The sequence below is a fragment of the Pelodiscus sinensis genome, chromosome 3 (genome assembly GCF_049634645.1).
Source record: "Pelodiscus sinensis isolate JC-2024 chromosome 3, ASM4963464v1, whole genome shotgun sequence".
Lineage (NCBI taxonomy): Eukaryota > Metazoa > Chordata > Testudines > Trionychidae > Pelodiscus > Pelodiscus sinensis.
This window is the reverse complement of record NC_134713.1, coordinates 164758735-164777019: the sequence shown is the minus strand read 5'-3', so window position 1 is coordinate 164777019 and position 18285 is coordinate 164758735. Positions and strand designations below refer to the sequence as shown.

Here is an 18285-nt window from a genome sequence, read left to right as displayed (position 1 = left end):
TTGCCTGCTCCCTTCCCCAGCCAGCTGTGAGAGGCATGCACAGAACCCAAGTACATTCCCCTTGCTCCCTTATCACGGGAATGGGAAGAAAAGCAAACCGCTTCCCGCTGCGCATGGTTGCTGCCTCCCACCCCCACCCCACTGCTCTCTCAAAGCTTGCCCTTGCCCCCACACAGCCTGCAGGTCACAGGTGGGCCACTGGAGGCTGGGGGCAGTCTCTGGAGACTAGTCCTCTCAGATAGCCTGCAGACCCGGGGGATGGGGTCCTGAAGCCTGGGAGCAGTCCACAGAGCCCCTGGAGCATCCCCCCCAAAGGCTGTACGATGGAGAGGGATGCTAGAGACTGGGGATAGTCCCAAAGCACTGCCCCTCCCCCAGCAGCTGCCGTGCAGGGGAGCAGCTAGAGGCTTGGGCCAGTCCACAAAGTGCTGCTTAAATTGTGGCTCACTAGGTGCACCACTGAATCCTGGGTTCGATTGTTGTGATGGAAGGTATAAATGGGCACATTGTCATTCAAAATAATGTGATAGGATTTATATAAATCACTTGCTGTACCCTAATCTTTACAATAAATAATGAAACATTCACAACACAGATATTCCTTGCTGCTAATTCATCCAGAACATTGCCTGACAGATGAGGAAACTTCTGGAGGAGACATAGGACTATGTTTTCAAAATGGTGCATACAATAATTATTTGTTCATGGTAATCATGCATGAAACTCCAATCCAATCCTTTGAAAAACAGCTCCTGGTGTCTTGGATGGTCTTTGTATGTGTTCTTAGTCTGAAGCAATACTTAACACTTTCATCTTTCTCATCACCAAAAGCCCCCGCTTATTTGTAGTTATACAGACATGAGATCAGACTACCTCCCTTTCCTCAAGTACATATACAATGAATAAGAATGCATTATTGTTAGAGGAGAGCAAGAGCCACAAATTTCAGCTCCTAATCGGAACTTTGTCAAAATTCCAGGTGTTTGGATATGGAGTTTTTGTCCTGCCTAAGAGAAAAATACCACTGGAGACATTTTTTTTTCCTGCAGTTAAGCTCTCCCAGAGCTTGGGGTGTTCAGGAGTACTCTCTTTTGGAGACTTTGGAGAATTCCATTGTTTATTGGTTAAATAGTTGGAGCTGTACAAAATTCAGAGGAAAATTTCATCCCAGTCCAATGGAATTTACATCAAAAGGTTCAGATTACAAAAGTTGCAATGCCCACTGACTTCAATAAGAAGTGTGTCCATTTAACATTAGGTCTTAAATGAGAAAAATAAACTACCGTCTTTGTCCGTGATAGAGCCTGGACCAAGTTTTGTGGAAGCAAGTTTCCTTGCACTGCTAGATACACTTTTGGATTTTTTTAAAATACTTTGATGTTGATTTTTATCTTGCATTTCTGGTTCTCAGAATGTGTCTGGAAGATTCTGTGCTTACTGTTGTTTCCTTGTGCTTTTTCTTTTCAGCACCCAAAGACAATGAAGAACGTGTGTTCAGAGAGCGGATGCGTCCCAGAAAGCGGCAGGGTGCTGTGCGACGCCGAGTTCATCAAGTCAATGGACACAAGTTTATGGCCACCTACCTTAGACAACCAACATATTGTTCACACTGCCGAGACTTTATATGGTATAACCAACATTTGGCTTTTTTGTTGCTGTTGTTGCAATTGCCATGATGTTTTGGATTTAGCTATTGAGCTTCCATTGTGTCTTGCAACAGTTCTAGAGGAGAGAGTGTCACAGGTCAGAGGAACTCCACCTGTGTGACCCCTCCATACTCCAGAAAGGATTTCCAGCTTAGTAGCTGTCACTTGTCTTGGGTGAAGACCCATATCTCTCTCCATCCTAAGAAGAGATTTCCCAGGCTGCACAGTTCCTTGCATACACTGTCATTCCCAGCAAGCCAGACTGCTTAACTAGGCCAGCATTTGCACTTTTCAAACTCTGTGAAAGATATAAATGGTATAATTGGCTCCAGTTCTAAATTACCACACAGCTCTGTCTAAACAAACACTTCTATTTTTAAATAGCATGGATTGAGGGGGTAGTTTGGGCAGACATGGATATTTATGTATTGGAAACTGAAATAGTTTTTCTGCTGTTACTTAAAGTTGGCCAAAAATGTATTAAAAATAATAACAATCTTAACATTTGCTAAAAAGCTTACCAGAAGTCACCTCAACTCCAGGCACAGGTTCTGGCAGGTGTCAGTTCTTCCACTACCTCACTTGGAGAAAAGGTTTTCTCTGTTGGATAGATCAGAAAGAAGGCTCTGAGTCAGTTTAAACTGAAGCTGATTATCCTGAAGTCCTTTCTTTTTCAGTTGGTCTCTGGAGAATCCAGTTTGAGCCAGGTAGTGGTACCTCCCTGGAAGTGTTACAAGTTGAGGGAATTTGCCTAATAGGCCATCCTCCACACACACTGTTCTTAGTTCTTGGAGGGTTGTGGTCATCCTCCCCCATGGAATTTCATACAATCCTTGACCCACAATGACACATAAACTTAACATAGTGAGATTGTCATTGCAGGAAATTGCCACGTCTGTTACAATAGTGGTACAGCAATTTAGTTCTTTTACTCTTTCGTGTTCATTCGTCATCAGTTTTTGCAAACAATAGCAGAACTTCCATTATGACTGATAAAATTTGGGATTTTCTGTAGACCATAGAGCTCAGTCCTGTCTGGCCTAACATCCAAAATGGATTGGATTCCTGTAACTCACCACAATCCTGGCTAGCTTAAAACTCATATTTCACAACTATAAGTATCACTGCAGAATTAAGCTTCACAAGAGCAAAGAAAACATAGAGCTGTGATATGACACGTTTAAAAATCGAAACAAAGATTTTTTTTTTTAGTCATTTAAAGCGGTATGAGTTAGATCGGGGAGAGTAATAAATAAGCAGCAGCCCGCCAGGGTTAGTTCCTGGTGGAACACCACCACTTTAATTACCAGCACCTCTGCAGGTATCAGGCGATCATGGCTCTCAGCCGCAGATTGCTATTCACAGCCAATGGAAGTGGTGGGAAGCAGCACTGACTGGGACAGTGATTCCTGCTGCTCCCATTTGCCACAGAAGATGTTCTGTGGCCTATGAGAGAATTTGCCCACTCGCGAGCTAGATTCCAATCTCAGTTATGTGGGCAGAAATCCAGACAACTTCAGTAATGTCAATTAAATCATCGTGAAACTGAATTTGATTCTGTGCCTTCCTAACCTCTTCCTCTTTTGGTAGCCATCCTGAATACCTTCTGTATGAGAAAGAAGTACTCATGGCCAATTTTTTTTTCTGAAGTTTTCAGGAGCTTCAGTTTTTAAGAGGAAAATCCCTAAAAAATACAGATATTTTGGATATGAGTTCAGGGCATTTCAGAAACTAAACTGCTAGCTGGCATGCAGTAACCATCCAGAATGAGGTTTCTAGAAAAGGGGTTTGTCGTCACCTCCAAGTGCAAAATCCTGCCTCCATTTAAGTCATTGGGAGCTTTGCCATTGACTTCTTTTGTTCCAGAATTTCATCCAAGACATCTTATCAGACCATCCAATGCCTTTACTCTCCTCCTTCATTTCTGAGCTTCTTCCTTCCTGCAGTGACTATAACAAACAACCTTTGAGAGGGAAAAAGCTAGTCAATTTCACCAGCTTTATCTGAGTATATTGTCAGTATCCGTTAGTGGAGAAGCAAGGATTTTTTTCTAACTGAAGAAGTTGGCCAAAATTTTCAAACCTGGGTCTAATATTGTTTAAAAATGAGTCCAAAAAAAAAAGTTAGGCTCCTAAATACATATTTAGACACCTAAATCAAAGAGGTTTGGTTTTCAGAGATGCCGAGCAATGCAGCTCTCATTGACTTCAGTGACATTTGTTAGGGTCTCAGCACCTCTGAATATCAGGCCACTTGTATAGAGGTGCCTGAAAGTAGATTTAGGAGCCTAATATTAAGGATATAAATTTTGACTAGTATGCCTGAAGTTATGTCCTAAATTCATAATTAGGCAAAAGTGGCCATATTTTTAGAAGCATTGAGCAGCCACATATCCCAGTGAAGTTGATGCAGGTGCATAGCACATTTGATAGTCAGGTCACTTTATTTAGGTACCCACATTTCAGTCTAAAATGCATGGCTGAATTAACAAAGATCATAACGTAGCACTAAGTCAAGAGCTCCACTTCAAAAACAATTTATTTTTCTGAATTCCAGCTATGTACAGATGTGTGTTACTTTACAAAGAAAGTGACTCCACTGGGAGAGATGACACCACTAACTTCTGTAGAGCTATGCCAGATTTACTCTGGTGTAGGAAGAAGCAGAATGTAGTTCTAAATCCCTGTTCTGAAGAATTTATAATATAGAGGCCAGATCCTGAAGCCTTTCACAAGTACATAATTACAGTGAAGTCACATACATTCAAGCTGTCTTGACTCATGTCAGAAAGGACAGTAGGATTGAGCGCTAGGCTAGAGGAGTTTTGACATGGTTCAGGGAGAAATTACAACAGGCAAAAGATGCACAACAGTCCTTCTGTGTTCTAACATCCTGAGGTTTCTTGTTTTCACACTGTGCACATCATGGGTTTGGATTTAAATAAGGTTATGTCTAGTCTACAATGATCTATTGGAAAAAGGTACACAAAATGCGCTCCGCAAATTATGTACCTTTTTCTGATAGTTTTTTTGGAAGAGGCTTTTCCGAAACTTGGCCCACCTACACTGGGCCAAATTTCAGAAAATCCTCCTCTTTTGGAAGAGCCCTGCTTCCTCATGGGAGGAGGAAGACAGGGACTTCTGAAAGAGCGCATCTGCTCTTCCATAAAAAAAGTGGCACAGTTAGTCTAGACATAGCCTAAGTCTATTTATGCTAAAATAAACTTCTCAAGACATGCTAAAACCCAGAGATGGTGACATGGCTGATGGTATACCTGCTTGCAGTGTACTTGCCTTGTATGCTACTGGTACCTGTAAAAAAAATAGTTGCAAAGTAAATATAACAATATAAAAGAGGGGCAAGAGTTAGAGTTAGACTAAACAATAAAGTACTTATGTAATTGTGTGTACACTGTCAATTTTAGACATGGAAAGAGAAATTCTAATTAAGCAACATTTCAGAAAGTTAAGAGAAATATCAGCAAAAGCAAGTTTCAGTTCATTAGGACTACATGTGTTTAGTAGACAGAGAACTGTCCATGAGAAAGTAGGAATGTACAAAGTACATGATCCAGATGGTGCACTCACTCCTCAGTCATATGATTTATCTTTCTCCCATATTAAGTAGATGACTTGAAAACCAGGCCATTAATGAAGCATGCAGGCTGTGTAATACACGAAAATGTTCAATAGAATCATGAACCTTGCCAATAGAAGAAGAAAATAGCATAGTGTGACTTTTTATCTGTATATTTTACATTTTCTAAAATACTTTATGTATGTTCTCATCTACAGGGGTGTAATAGGAAAACAGGGATACCAATGTCAAGGTAAGAAAGAATGTACAAAGAGAAACTAAATATATATTAACATATTATTGCTATTACGTATAAATAAGCAGGGTTATACGCCACTCATCAGACATAGTGTGCATGTAAGTGCAAGGTTGGAGTACAAGACAATGAATCAGAATGTGTAACAGGATCAGTCACTGACTTTTGACTCAGAGCAAGTCTCTTATATTTTCAAAAGTGTCCTTTAACAAGAGCTAGTTCAGCTGAAGTGGGTAGGAGCGGTATATACTTAACATTTCTGAAAAGCACACCTTTCAGGCTAGCCAGCTGAAATTAGTGGTTGTTGTAGCCCTGGTAACACTGCCCCTGCTGGATACTGACCAGGGCTGCAGTGTTTAGGTCTTCCACACGGGTCTACGTGCTTTTAAGCTGCTCTGAGCCTGTATTGGCTCCAGCTACCATCTCTTTCTTTGGCCTCCTTGGCATAATTCCTTGGTATTAACCAAATGGTACCTTGTGGCTTAGCTGTTCTAGGCTGCCAGGACTAGTGCTTAAGCACACACATTTCCAGAGCTCTAATCTTGTGAACACTCTGGTTTGCCATTTACCTCTCCAGTGAAAGTTAAAATACATAAGAGATGGGCTTTGTACGTTTCTAATATAATTACGTTTGACTTTAGATAACTCAACAGATATATGGAGCTAGACCAAACAGTCAGTTACCTCTACACATTTTTCCTGCTTCTGTTTTCTCACCACTTTTGAGCATTCTTGGTGGGCTCAGGTCAGAATCCTTTCCAGGATCCTTCCTCTTCCCCTGCCTTCCTGTTTGTGGCTTCTTCTCTGGAATATGGAGTTTCTCTTTCTCTCTCTGATTCTCAAATGCTTGGTGAGAGACCCTTTCTTTTATGACCTCTAGTCCACTTTGTCATGTGATCACCTGATCAGTCTTAATTACCTCACCCTTAGAGTTCAGATTTTAAAAACTGGTTTTTGCTAGGCTAGTGGTTGGCAACATGTGGCTCCAGAGCTGCCTGCAGCTCTTTTGCTACTCCTTGCGGGATGCTAAAAGTGCAGTGGTGCAGCAGGGCTCAGGTAGGCTGCCTGCATGCCATGGGTATATGAAACAGCTGGCTGCTGGCACATCTGTGAATGCCCCAGTGGGAGGGGGAGGGAGCATGGGGGCTATGCCCAGTGTCCCTTTTTCCTCCTAAGGGGCAGGTGGAGAAATGACAGCAGCCCACTGCTGCTGAGAGTGGCGTAGGGCCATAGCATGCAGGCAGCTTACCTGAGCCCTGCTGTGCTGGCACCTGTTATAAGCACCTCCCAGCCAGAGCCTACACTTAGCACACCCTCCAGCACCCCGAGTCCCTGCCCCAGGTCAGAATCCTCTCCTGCACCAAACTCCCTCTCAGACCTGAACTCCTCCTGAACTGCAATCCCTTTCCCAGCCTGGAGCCCCCTCCTGCAACAGATCTCTCCCATAGTTCACACCCCTCTCCCTCTCCTGCACTCCAACCTGCTGCATCCGCCCAGAACCCCTTCCTACACCAAACCAATTTTCAACATAATTTAACATAAAGATAATAAGCAGGTAATTAAATACGACAGGGAATGGGTCACTTTGTAATGTCTTGGTGACAAGAAAATGTACAAACTGTATTGTTAGAGAATAACCAAGGGGGAAACAAAACTAAACAGACAGTTTATTCCATCGTTTTGTTTTGTTTATGTACGTGAGAATGTGTTTGTCATCTGCTGTATGCCTGCTGTGTTTGTGTATGTGTTGAAGTAGCTTTGCGTGTGATGCGGCTTTTGAAATATTTTGATCAAAGACAAAATTTTAAAAAATGGCTCTTCTTTGAAAGTTTGCTGTCTCTTGCCCTAGGCAATACAGGTTGAGTCTCTGTGATCCAGGATTCTCTGGTCCAGCCACATCTGTGGTCCAGCAGGACCAGAGATTTTGCTGGACTAGAGAGCCCCATCTGCGTCTGGGAGCAGAGCCGGCCAGTGGGACAGCGGAGTCCTCAGGGCACTGAGCCTGCAGCAGTGGCACTGCGAAGCTGGTGGGGCTGCCAGAGTCCACAAAGCAAGGAGGCTGCAGAGCCCACATCTGGCGGGACCAGGAAGGGAGGGACTGCAGAGCCCACAGCTGGCAGGACCACGAGCACTAGCAGGGCCACTGGAACTCAAGGGGTTGGCAGGGCTGCTGGTGCCACCAGAGATCGCAGGGCCAGCATGGGTGCCAAGGTCGCCAAAGCTTGCAGGGCCACGGAGCCCAGAGGGCTGCCGTAGTCAGAGAGCTGGGGGCAGCAGTGCCAGGTAGCTGGGGAGAGGAGCCCAGTGAAGAGACTGTGCCTTTCCCTCACAGACCTTCCCCAGTCTGGGACTGGTCAGAAGCCAAGGGTGCCAGACCAGGGAAGTCCAATCTGTAGCCATCTCTTTTTCCAAAGGTGCTCCATTTGAATGGATAATCATCAAGGTTTAACAATCTTAGCTCTTTGCCAGGTGACCCCCTGAAGATTTTAGCTCTGTGTGGAGGCAAAAGACATCAGAAAAAAAAACAAATACTTCCCACAATTAAAAGGAAGATTTCAGTCTGACAGATACACAGAGAGGGTATGTCTACACTACTATGTTAGTTCGAACTAACGGACGTTAGTTCGAACTAACGTTCATAGGTGCTACACTAGCGCTCCGCTAGTTCGAATTTGAATCGAACTAGCGGAGCGCTTAGTTCGAACTAGGAAAACCTCATTTTACGAGGATTAAGCCTAGTTCGAACTTACTAGTTCGAATTAAGGGGTGTGTAGCCCCTTAATTCGAACTAGTGGGAGGCTAGCCCTCCCCAGCTTTCCCTGGTGGCCACTCTGGCCAACACCAGGGAAACTCTATTGCCCCCCTCCCAGCCCCGGACCCCTTAAAGGGGCACGGGCTGGCTACGGTGCCCGTGCCAGGTGCAAGCCTGCCAGCACCCAGCCAGCAGACCCTGCACCTGGCACGGCACAGAGCCACCCACCCGATGTCCCCCAGCCCTCCCCCTCTTCCCGGGACCAGGCTGGCGGCTCCCGGGAGCTTGCCCGGGACCGCAAGAGGCAGGCACCTTCCTGGGCTAGTGCGGACATCGTGGACCTTGTCCACGATCTCCGCACTAGGCACAGGAAAGTGGCCGTCTAGGGCAGGAGAGCTGCCAGCCTGGCCACCCAGGAGCAGGTGTGCATGAAAATCAAGGGGGTCCACTGAGACCCCCGACCCTGAGCCCTGAGCTTACAATGGCCATCCTGGGTCAGACCAAAGGTCCATCTAGCCCAGTAGCCTGTCTGCCGACAGCGGCCAACCCTAGGGACCCTGGAGGGGATGGACCGAAGACAGTGACCAAGCCATTTGTCTCGTGCCATCCCTCTCCAGCCTTCCACAAACTTTGGGCAGGGACACCACTCCTACCCCCTGGCTAAGACTACTCCATGGACCCAACCTCCATGACTTGATCTCACTTCCCTTTAAACTCTGTTCTAGTTGTATCCTTCACAGCCTCCTGCAGCAAGGAGTTCCACAGGTTAACTCTTTGCTTTGTGAAGAACAACAACTTTCTCTTACTAGTTTGAAGCCTGCTACCCATTCCTTTCCTTTGGTGTCCTCTAGTCCTTCTTTAGGGGAACTCATGAAGAACTTTTCTGAATGCACCCTCTCCACCCAACCCCTGTTTTTAGAGACCTCTATCCTGTCCCCGCTCCATCTCCTCTTTTCTAAGCTGAACAGTCCCAGTCTCTGTAGCCTCTCTTCATCTGGGACCTGTTCCCAACCCCTGATCATGTTAGTTGCCCTCCCCTCTCCCAGCCTTTCTCTTCCCCTCTCCCACCTCCTTTTCCCAGTCTCCCCCAGTTTTGTTCAATAAAGACAGATTCCATTTTTGAACACAATTGTCCTTTATTTTGTACATCAAGAAAAGGGGCTAGGGAAGGGTAAGTGGAAGGAGGTGAGGGAGGAATGGGGTACGAACCCCCGATGGGGAGGACTGGGCTGGCTCTGCGGGCTTCTGGGGGTGGAAGCTCTCCTGCAGCCCCCCGATTGCCCCCTCTCCCCAGATGGCAGCCTGCGGCAAGTGCAGCCGGGCTGATGGCCGAGTGGTGTGATGTGCCCAGTGTGGGTACTCCGGGCAATCCAAGCCAGGACTGCTTTGCAAGCGGGGCACCCCTTAGAACTGTGTGTCCGGGGTGGGGGTCGGGACCCTTTAAGCGCAGCCCTCGGCTAGCCTGAGACAGCATCTCCACACTCTAAGTCCTCCTCTGATGCCCTGCCGGCACTGCTTCCGGCCATCCTTAAGCCCTGTTCAGGGTCCACTCAATGTGGACTTGCTAGTTCGAATTAGCAAAACGCTAATTCAAACTAGTTTTTAGTTCTAGACGCGTTAGTTCGAATTAGCTTAGTTCGAATTAACTAATTCGAACTAAGTTAGTTCGAATTAACGTTGTAGTGTAGACATACCCAGAGAGTCCCCAGTAGGAAGCAAAATTCAAAAGTTGTACATGGACTGATTTCCCATATTGTCACAGTGTCCCTGTCTGAAAATGTTGTCTTTTTTAGTTCTAATGTTTTTATCTAGAAAAAGGGCAGATTTATCCCATGCTGTTAAACATTTTGTGAACCTTGGATGAGGGGTGCTAATGGCAAAATACAGTAATCAATTGCCTTAGATAATTATAGAGATCACTAATAGCAAATGTTACGGTTATGATTGCGTGTTTTTATTTTTATCTCTAATTTCCTATGCTCATAACTTTTTAAAACAGTTACCTTGGGGATGAAATTTGTCCTGCTTTGGTCTCTGTCAAAGATTATATTTTGAAAGTTTGAGCAGGATGTATTGTTATTTTTCAGTTATAAGAGTTAAAAAATTAGTTTTTCTCATCATAAGAAAAATGTTGAACATTTTTAAAAATAAGAGAATAAAAATTACTCTAGTGGAATATATGATAGTTTGGGTCACAGAGATCCTCTTGAGACAGTCACCTAGTGGGTTGATCACACCACTGAGCCTGCCTACCTGCCCTCTGAGGTGTCCTGTCACCCTGTTTTGCTGAATCAAAAGCTCTGGTCTTCCCCAACAAAGGCACAGATTTGGGGTAACAGCCTCCCCTTTGACAGAGTAACACACACACATTGAGAACAGTTCAGCTGTTGACAAAGCACCTTGGTACACAGCCCCAATAGAATCAGATAAATCCACCGTACTCTGTATAAAAGTTTTACATAGATAAAGCTCATAAAGTGTAAACAATAGGATTTAAGTGGTTGCAAATGGTGACAGACACATCAAAATATGCCAGCTAAGTCTACTGTACTAAAGTTCTCACCCTAGTTCTTATTTCAGATAAAGTTCTTCTTAGGCCAGAACTGATTTTTTTCCTGATCTGAGTCTAGCAGTTTATGCCCCCCTCATTAGCGTTATTTTCTTTACAGGTCTTTTTTCTGTCATCTTGTGGTAGAGAACAATCCTTGAATCCAGCTGAAGACTATCATTGCTTGCTTCCCATTCTTTAATAGAAATTTCCCAGTGTGGGAAGTCTTTGTTCCATTCTCCTCTCTCTGTGGAAAAATATAAAATTGAAGATAGATTCCAGCACCAGATGAAATGGTCACCTGTCTTTTGTAGGACTGACTACAAATCCAGGCATACATGAAAAACAAATCTATTTACCAATCATTTTTTCGAGCACTGGACCATTAGGTTCCTTAAGTACCACTAATGGCTTTCACTAGAGGACTTAGATTAATAGATGGGTTTACACTACATATTTCCAATTTCACATACAAAAATGATGCATGCACACAAATAGAATATGCACATTCAGTGGATTACAAGTTCTCCAATCATAGGCTACATGCCCTATTCATATTAAAAAAAACACATTTCTATAAAAATATGGGGTTGCAGCCTCACAGAATACACCTGTCATCTATCTTGTTCAGTGTCTTGTTTTCAAAAGTAGCCAGGGTCAGTAAAGCCACTCTTCCTTTCAGGGAGGACAATTTTTCCTTATCTTGAATAGAATAGATTGTTATCCATTCTGCTGTATTTGCAGATATTTATCTACTGTGTCTATTTCTCCCTCCCTCCCCCCCCCCCCCCCCATGTAACTGACACTGGAAACGGACAAAGCACTTTTCCTTCTAGAACAGTGGAAAATATTTATTATTAGTAGTAATTATAAATAAATTATCTGCATTTTTTCCTTTTTCTGATTTTATGGTGAATCACATGTGCATTTGTGTTTCTTTTAGTCTGAAAGCTCATTAGGTAGGGGCTGTCTTTATCTTCATGTCTTGTTCAGTGCTGATCCCATTGATTGAGCTAAACAATAAGTATTTTATATAAGCTGCTATTCACTGACAGAAATAAGCTAAGAGTTTTAAAGATGATTTGTAATTTTGGATTTTGGTTACCTTATCCTGAGAGTTCCTTAAAGGGGCCTGATCTTAAAAAAGTGCAAATGATATGTCCTGAAAGACCATACTCTTTATAGTGCTTTAAATTGTATAGCAAAAATCACAAGCCACTTTGGGCCAGACCCTCATAGGTATTTAGGTTCCTATCTTACAATAATGGAAGCCTGAATACCTTTGAGGATCTGGAAGAGACAAGGCTGGAGAGATAATACCTTTTATTGGACCAACTGCTGTAGGTGAAAGAGACAAACTTTCAAATTACACAGCACTTCTCTTCAGGTCAGTCCAGATCTGGAGAAGAACTCTTTGAGCCTCAAAAGCTTGTCTCTTCCACCAGCAGAAGTGAGTCCAATAAAAGATATCTCACTCCCCTTGTGTCTCTTAGGGTATGTCTACACAGCAGGGCTAAAGCCAAAATAAGCTGTGCAACATGAGCTTTGTCAATTGCGTAGCTTAAGTTGAAATAGCTTGTTTTGACTTTTGGCACTCTCTACACAGCAGGAAGTCTGAGAAAGAGCACTCTTCCTCTGACTTCCCTTACTCCTCATAAAATGAGGGTTACAGAAATCGGAGTAAGAAGTCCTCCAGCTCGACATTATTTTGACATGTCTAAATAACTGCTTGTAGTGTAGACGTGAAATAACGCTACTGTGTGGACATACCCTCAGATACTGGGAACAACATGATTACAAAAGTGGTACCAACAACAGATTGAGGATCTGGGCCTTTTTAGCCTATGCCTTTCATATTCCTGGGAAAGGGATCTGGTGTTTTAGCTTTTTTACTTCAAGCTTTTACTTAAAAAAACTGTCTTCATGAAACTCATCCTTTCATCCCCTTTTTGTTTACAGTTTGCACTTGTGTAGTCCACAAGAGATGCCATGAGCTTATAATAACTAAATGTGCTGGTTTAAAGAAACAGGAAACTCATGACGAGGTAAATATTTATACAATAAATACTCTAGATAAAAATGAAGTCTTTTTATCTATTAATGTTACTATTGCCTCCTTCATTTCATCAACAAAAAGTTATGGAGTTTGTTTGAATGCTTCCTGCTTCCATATAGTATAACATTTACTCTGAATGACTGATCACCATCACAGCTCCATTTTCTTGGGAATTATTGTAAAATAATCTGTTTCTGGCTAGCAGTGTTAGGCAAAATCAAAATTCTCTATTGACACCTTCAAAACTCTCTTTTGTTTCCATCCTGCTTCCACTGAAGTTAATGGAAACTTCACTATTGAATGCAGTGGGACCCTTTTTCTCTCAATTGCAGTGAAAGTATATGATTTGTTAGCTATCAGGCATATGAAGACTCTGCTTGTGTATCATATGTTAACATAAAAGAGTTCCCATAGGTGACAAATTGTTTATAGGGAGAGTTCCCAGGTGTGGAACAAAAGGAAAACATAATATTGTGCATTGAATCAGGCCTGTATTTATAAAATAACACAGGAGAGATTATACCAGTTACTGTGTAGCTAATAGTTTTCCAACAGCTACTTTACAGGGATTCTCTCTCTATATCATCTATATCTATATCTCTACAGGCCTACTGACAGCAATCCCAGTCGCCAGGCCAGAATAGTCAGTCGGCCCCTACACATGCACAAGCAGTGTCCACATGGACATGGTTTGCCTGACATTTGGCTGATGCTGCACCTGTGCTAGTTAGTGCCCAGCAAGCTGCCCGCTGCACTGCTGAGCATGCTCTTCCAGGACAGCCATGGCTTTCATATGCCCGCCTGGTAGAGTTGCCAACTGTCTCATCGCACAAACCCATGACCCTTGCCCTACCCCCTGCTCCTTCTCTTTCCTGAGGCCATGCTCCTGTCCTGTCCCTTCTCTGATGCTCCCTCCCTCTGTTGCTTGCTCCCCCCTCACTTTCACCAAGCTGAGGCAGGGTGTTGGGGTGCAGGAAGAGATGCAGGGTGCAGGCTCTGGGAAGGCATTTGGGTGTGGGAGAGGGAGCAGACTCTGGGAGTGATTTGGGTGCGAGAGGAGGGTGCGCTCTGGGAGGGAATTTGAATGCAGATTGTGGGCTGAGGCAGGGGTTTGGGAGGCACGAAGGGGTCCCAAAAGAGACCAGTACAGTCCTCTAGCAGTGGCTCCAAGGCAGTGGGGCCAAAGGTTCTCCACGCACTTCTGTCTGTAGGCACTGTCCCTTCAGCTCCCATTGCTTGCAATTCCTGGCCAATGGGAGCTTTGGAGTCCATGCTTGAGTGGGAGAAGCACCGGCACTGCAGGGATGTGCCAGCTGCTTCCTGGAGCAGCATAGAGTGAGGGTGGGCAGGAAGCCTGTCTTAGCCCTACTGTTCTGCCAGGAGCCTGGGCAATTGCCCCATTTGCCCCCAGTGATAGCAGGCTCTCCCCCCCTCTTTCTTTTATATATATATATATATATATATATATATATATATATATATATATATTTATATATATATACACACACACACACACACACACACACACACCCTTCTGTCTCTCTCTCACACACACCAGATATTCAAGTAAATGATGTCTGTTGATAAACTGTCTTATTAGTCTTGGAGATGATTATATTATTATCTGTATCTATCAACAGTACTCACCACTGCTTTTAATATAAAAGAATACAAGACTCCCACCTTCAAGGATGTATACTTTTCAAGAAGACAAAAAGTTCATTCCAAATATTGGCCCTAATCTTCAGCTGTGGCCAACAAATGCACAGTATGGTTTTGTCTGCACTGACACACTGATGTGTGTTTACAGTCAGATAACTAAAATATGTGATAGCCATCTTGCCCATGGCCTTGTCATGTAAATGTGCGGTAGTTAGTTGAAGGCAGCACTGTAACCCCTGTCTATGGCTGACCTCACATAGTTTACCTTTAAGTAAAACTGTAGTGCCTTGTCTTCATTCTGTTTTTTCAGAAGGACACCAAATATGCATTGGTTTTTCCATGGCAAGACAAACCATGGCAAAGACATCACCTGTAATTCGGGAAACAGAGACGATGTACAGAGGTGGTTTTAAGCCACCTTTGTGCTTCTGTAATTGCTTGCCAGTCCAACCAGTTTTACCTCTATCCTTCCACATAACTTGAAGCAGTCAAGCAGTATAAAAGGTGATGTAAGGTATGCTGCTGCCAATGACTGATTTTGCAGGCCTGGCAATTAGGGGTAGAGGAAACACTTCCCCCCTCCTTTTTTTTAACTTATACATTAAGTGGATGTCACTGAGGGTGCATCTAGACTACACACCTTTTTCGAAAGATGCTTTTGAAAAAGCCTCTTTAGAAAAAGAGCATCTAGATTAGAAACAGTACAGGCAGTCCCCGAGTTACGCAGATCTGACTTATGTCTCCCCGTCTCTCTCTCCAGCAGACCAGGGAGACGGGGAGCAAAGCCGGGGAGCACGCGGGCAGTGGACAGCCCAGACACGCCACAGCTGTCCCTCTGCCGGCGTCCTCAGAGGCTTTGCTCCCCGTCTCCCTGGTCTGCTGGTCTCCAGCAGACCGGGGAGACGGGGAGCAAAGCCGGGGAGCACGCGGGCAGCAGACAGCCCAGACGCGCCGCGGCTGTCCTGCTGCCGGCGTCCTCAGAGGCTTTGCTCCGCGTCTCCCTGGTCTGCTGGTCTCCAGCAGACCAGGGAGACGCGGAGCAAAGCCGCGGAGGACCCGGGCGGCGGGACCGCGGTGCGTCTCGGTCCACTGCCCGCGTCTCCCTGGTCTGCTGGGGGGAGGGGGAGCGCAGCTAGTACACACACCCCCCCCCCCCCAGCAGACCAGGCTTTTCTCCGGACGCCTGTGGTAGAGCAGCTGGGGCTCTGCCGGTTGGTCCCGCAGCGCCGCTCTGGGCGCTACTGGACCAACCCGGCAGCACCCCAGCTGCTCTGTCCCAGGCGTCCTGATTCAGCCGCTGCTGGTCAGTTTCAGCAGTGGCTGAATCAGTACACCTGGGGCAGAGCAGCTGGGGTGCTGCTGGGTTGGTCCAGTAGCGCCAAGGAGCGGCACTACTGGAGCAACCCAGCAGCACCCCAGCTGCTCTGACCCAGGTGTCCCCAAGTTAGCCGCTGTTGAAACTGACCAGCGCTGACTACAGGAAGCCCGAGGCAGAGTTGCTCTGCCCCGGGCTTCCTGGAATCAGCCGCTGATCAGTTTCAGCAGCGGCTGAATCTGGACGCCAGTTCCGACTTACATACAGATTCAACTTAAGAACAAACCTACAGTCCCTATCTTGTATGTAACCCGGGGACTGCCTGTACTTTTGAAAAAGCAAGCTGCTTTTTTGAAAGACAGCACCCAGGCAGTCTGGATGCTCTGTTTCGAAAAAGCACAGTATGCATTACATAACACCAAAAGCACTTTGAAAAAAGGCGTTATTCCTCGTAAAAGAGGCTTTCCGCGGTCAAAAAACTGCCACGTTCTTTCGATTTACTTTCGAAAGTCTAGACTCAGGGGAAGTTTTTTCGAAAAAACCCTGAGAGAGTAACTACCTGCATTCCCCAATGCCATTTTTGCAATGATATTTCAGAGAAGAACAACACTTTAGTCTCTGCAATGAATATTCTGTCCACTGATCTGGAGAGAAGACATGCTTTCACTCCAGAACATGATCTCTTGCATAGGATTATGATGCAGCCCTGTTGCACCAGTGTTTTGGTGAACATTATGCACAAGGAGATATGATTTCCTGATCAGATTTACATTCTTGCGCTCCAGACTAGTGGAAGCTTAGATGCACTGTGACATGATGTTCTCGTTTAGAGGGACGCTGTGCTAGACCACTGGAAGGACCAGCAGTAATAGGAAAGAGGGAGAAAAAGCATAGAAAATAAATCATCTGCTATGCAGTGAGTTTCCCTAAACTTGTCATTGATGATTTTCAGTCAACAGCTAACGGTCCTCTGGATTCCCAGTATACAATATCTTGTTTTCTCTTCTTACCAATCCAAAGACCAGTGGAATATAAAAAAAGCAAGTGGACTGTGATGTCTTTCATTTTCTCCTGCACTAGCACTTCCCACTCTTGCCCTCAAAACAATTGGGAGTGACTTCCTTGCTTTGCACACTAAGAGATCTCTGCTGATAGCTGTGCAGTTATTTCCAGGAATGCTCAGAAGCAGACTGCAGTATTTGCAACATCAAATATCTGTGATCTTTTGAACATCAAGAATAAAAACAAGAGGGGGAACACTGTGTAGGGGAAATGAACCCATTTAAAAGGATGCTTACACCAGCATGTACTATTTCATCTTGTTTCACCTTTGTACTTTTCTAGCTATATTAAGGCCCTAATTCACATTGACTATAAAAGTAAATAATTAGTAACTAAGAGGATTTCAATATATCGTGCTTTGCTTTTTTCAGCAAGTGGGATCTCAGCGCTTCAGTGTCAACATGCCTCACAAGTTCAGCATTCATAATTACAAAGTGCCCACCTTCTGTGACCACTGTGGTTCATTACTCTGGGGTCTCTTGAGACAAGGTTTACAATGCAAAGGTAAGTAGAACCACCACCACTTTAGAGACATTTTATGTTTGACAGCCAGTACATTGGTTTGGAAAATGCTTGCCTGTCCTAACATCAGAATATGTTACATTTTCTAAGTCATTCTGTTTTCCAGCAAATATACCGTATTTTCCGGCATATAGGACGACTTCAGATGTTAAAAAACATCCCCCCAAAATCGGGGGTTGTCTTATACGCCGGGTATGGCTTTGCAAAGCCTCGGGGGAAGCCGGTGGCAGGGCATCCCAGGCGCGCCTAAGCTGCCCGGCCGCTGTAGCCCCTCCGCGGCTTTGCAAAGCCTCTGGGGAAGCCGGTGGCAGGGCATCCCAGGCGCGCCTGAGCTGCTCGGCCGCTGTAGCCCCTCCGCGGCTTTGCAAAGCCTCGGGGGAAGCCGGCGGCGGGGCATCACAGGCGCACCGGGGCTGTCCTGCTTCCGGGGCGTCCTCAGAGGCTTTGCTCCCGGTGTCCCTGGTCTGCTGGAGACGGTCCCCAGCAGACCAGAGGCACCGGGAGCAAAGCCGAAGCGGCGGCGGCGTGCCGCGCTTCTGAGGCTTTGCTCTGGCAAAACCTCAGAGGCGCGGGACCCCGCCGCTGCTGCGGCTTCGCTCCCGGTGCCTCTGGTCTGCTGGGGACCATCTCCAGCAGACCAGGGACACCGGGAGCAAAGGAGGCGAAGGGGCGCTGGGGTATAAGACGAAACCCTATCTTTTAACTAAAAAATTAGAGGGTCGTCTTATACGCCCAGTCGTCTTATACACTGGAAAATACGGTAGTGAATAATGAAAAGCAGATGGCAGCACATGGTAATTAGAATTACCATCATGGATCAGAATCTAGTCATTGTCTTGCCTCTGATAGCATCTGGCACTAGATGTGTCAGGGGAAGGTGCAAGAAAGCC

At 45.3% G+C, this 18285-nt stretch overlaps 1 protein-coding gene across 3 annotated transcripts in view; it reads left to right on the top strand.

The window, feature by feature from the left end:
• Positions 1–18285, top strand: part of PRKCE (protein kinase C epsilon) — a 464741-nt gene that overhangs the window by 278147 nt on the left and 168309 nt on the right. For all 3 annotated transcript variants that reach the window (XM_075925412.1, XM_025185851.2, XM_006125476.4), the window contains 4 exons: positions 1468–1627; positions 5441–5475; positions 12738–12823; positions 17245–17377. In XM_075925412.1, coding sequence (XP_075781527.1) covers positions 1468–1627; positions 5441–5475; positions 12738–12823; positions 17245–17377 — 414 coding nt within the window. The remainder of the gene's footprint in view (positions 1–1467; positions 1628–5440; positions 5476–12737; positions 12824–17244; positions 17378–18285) is intronic.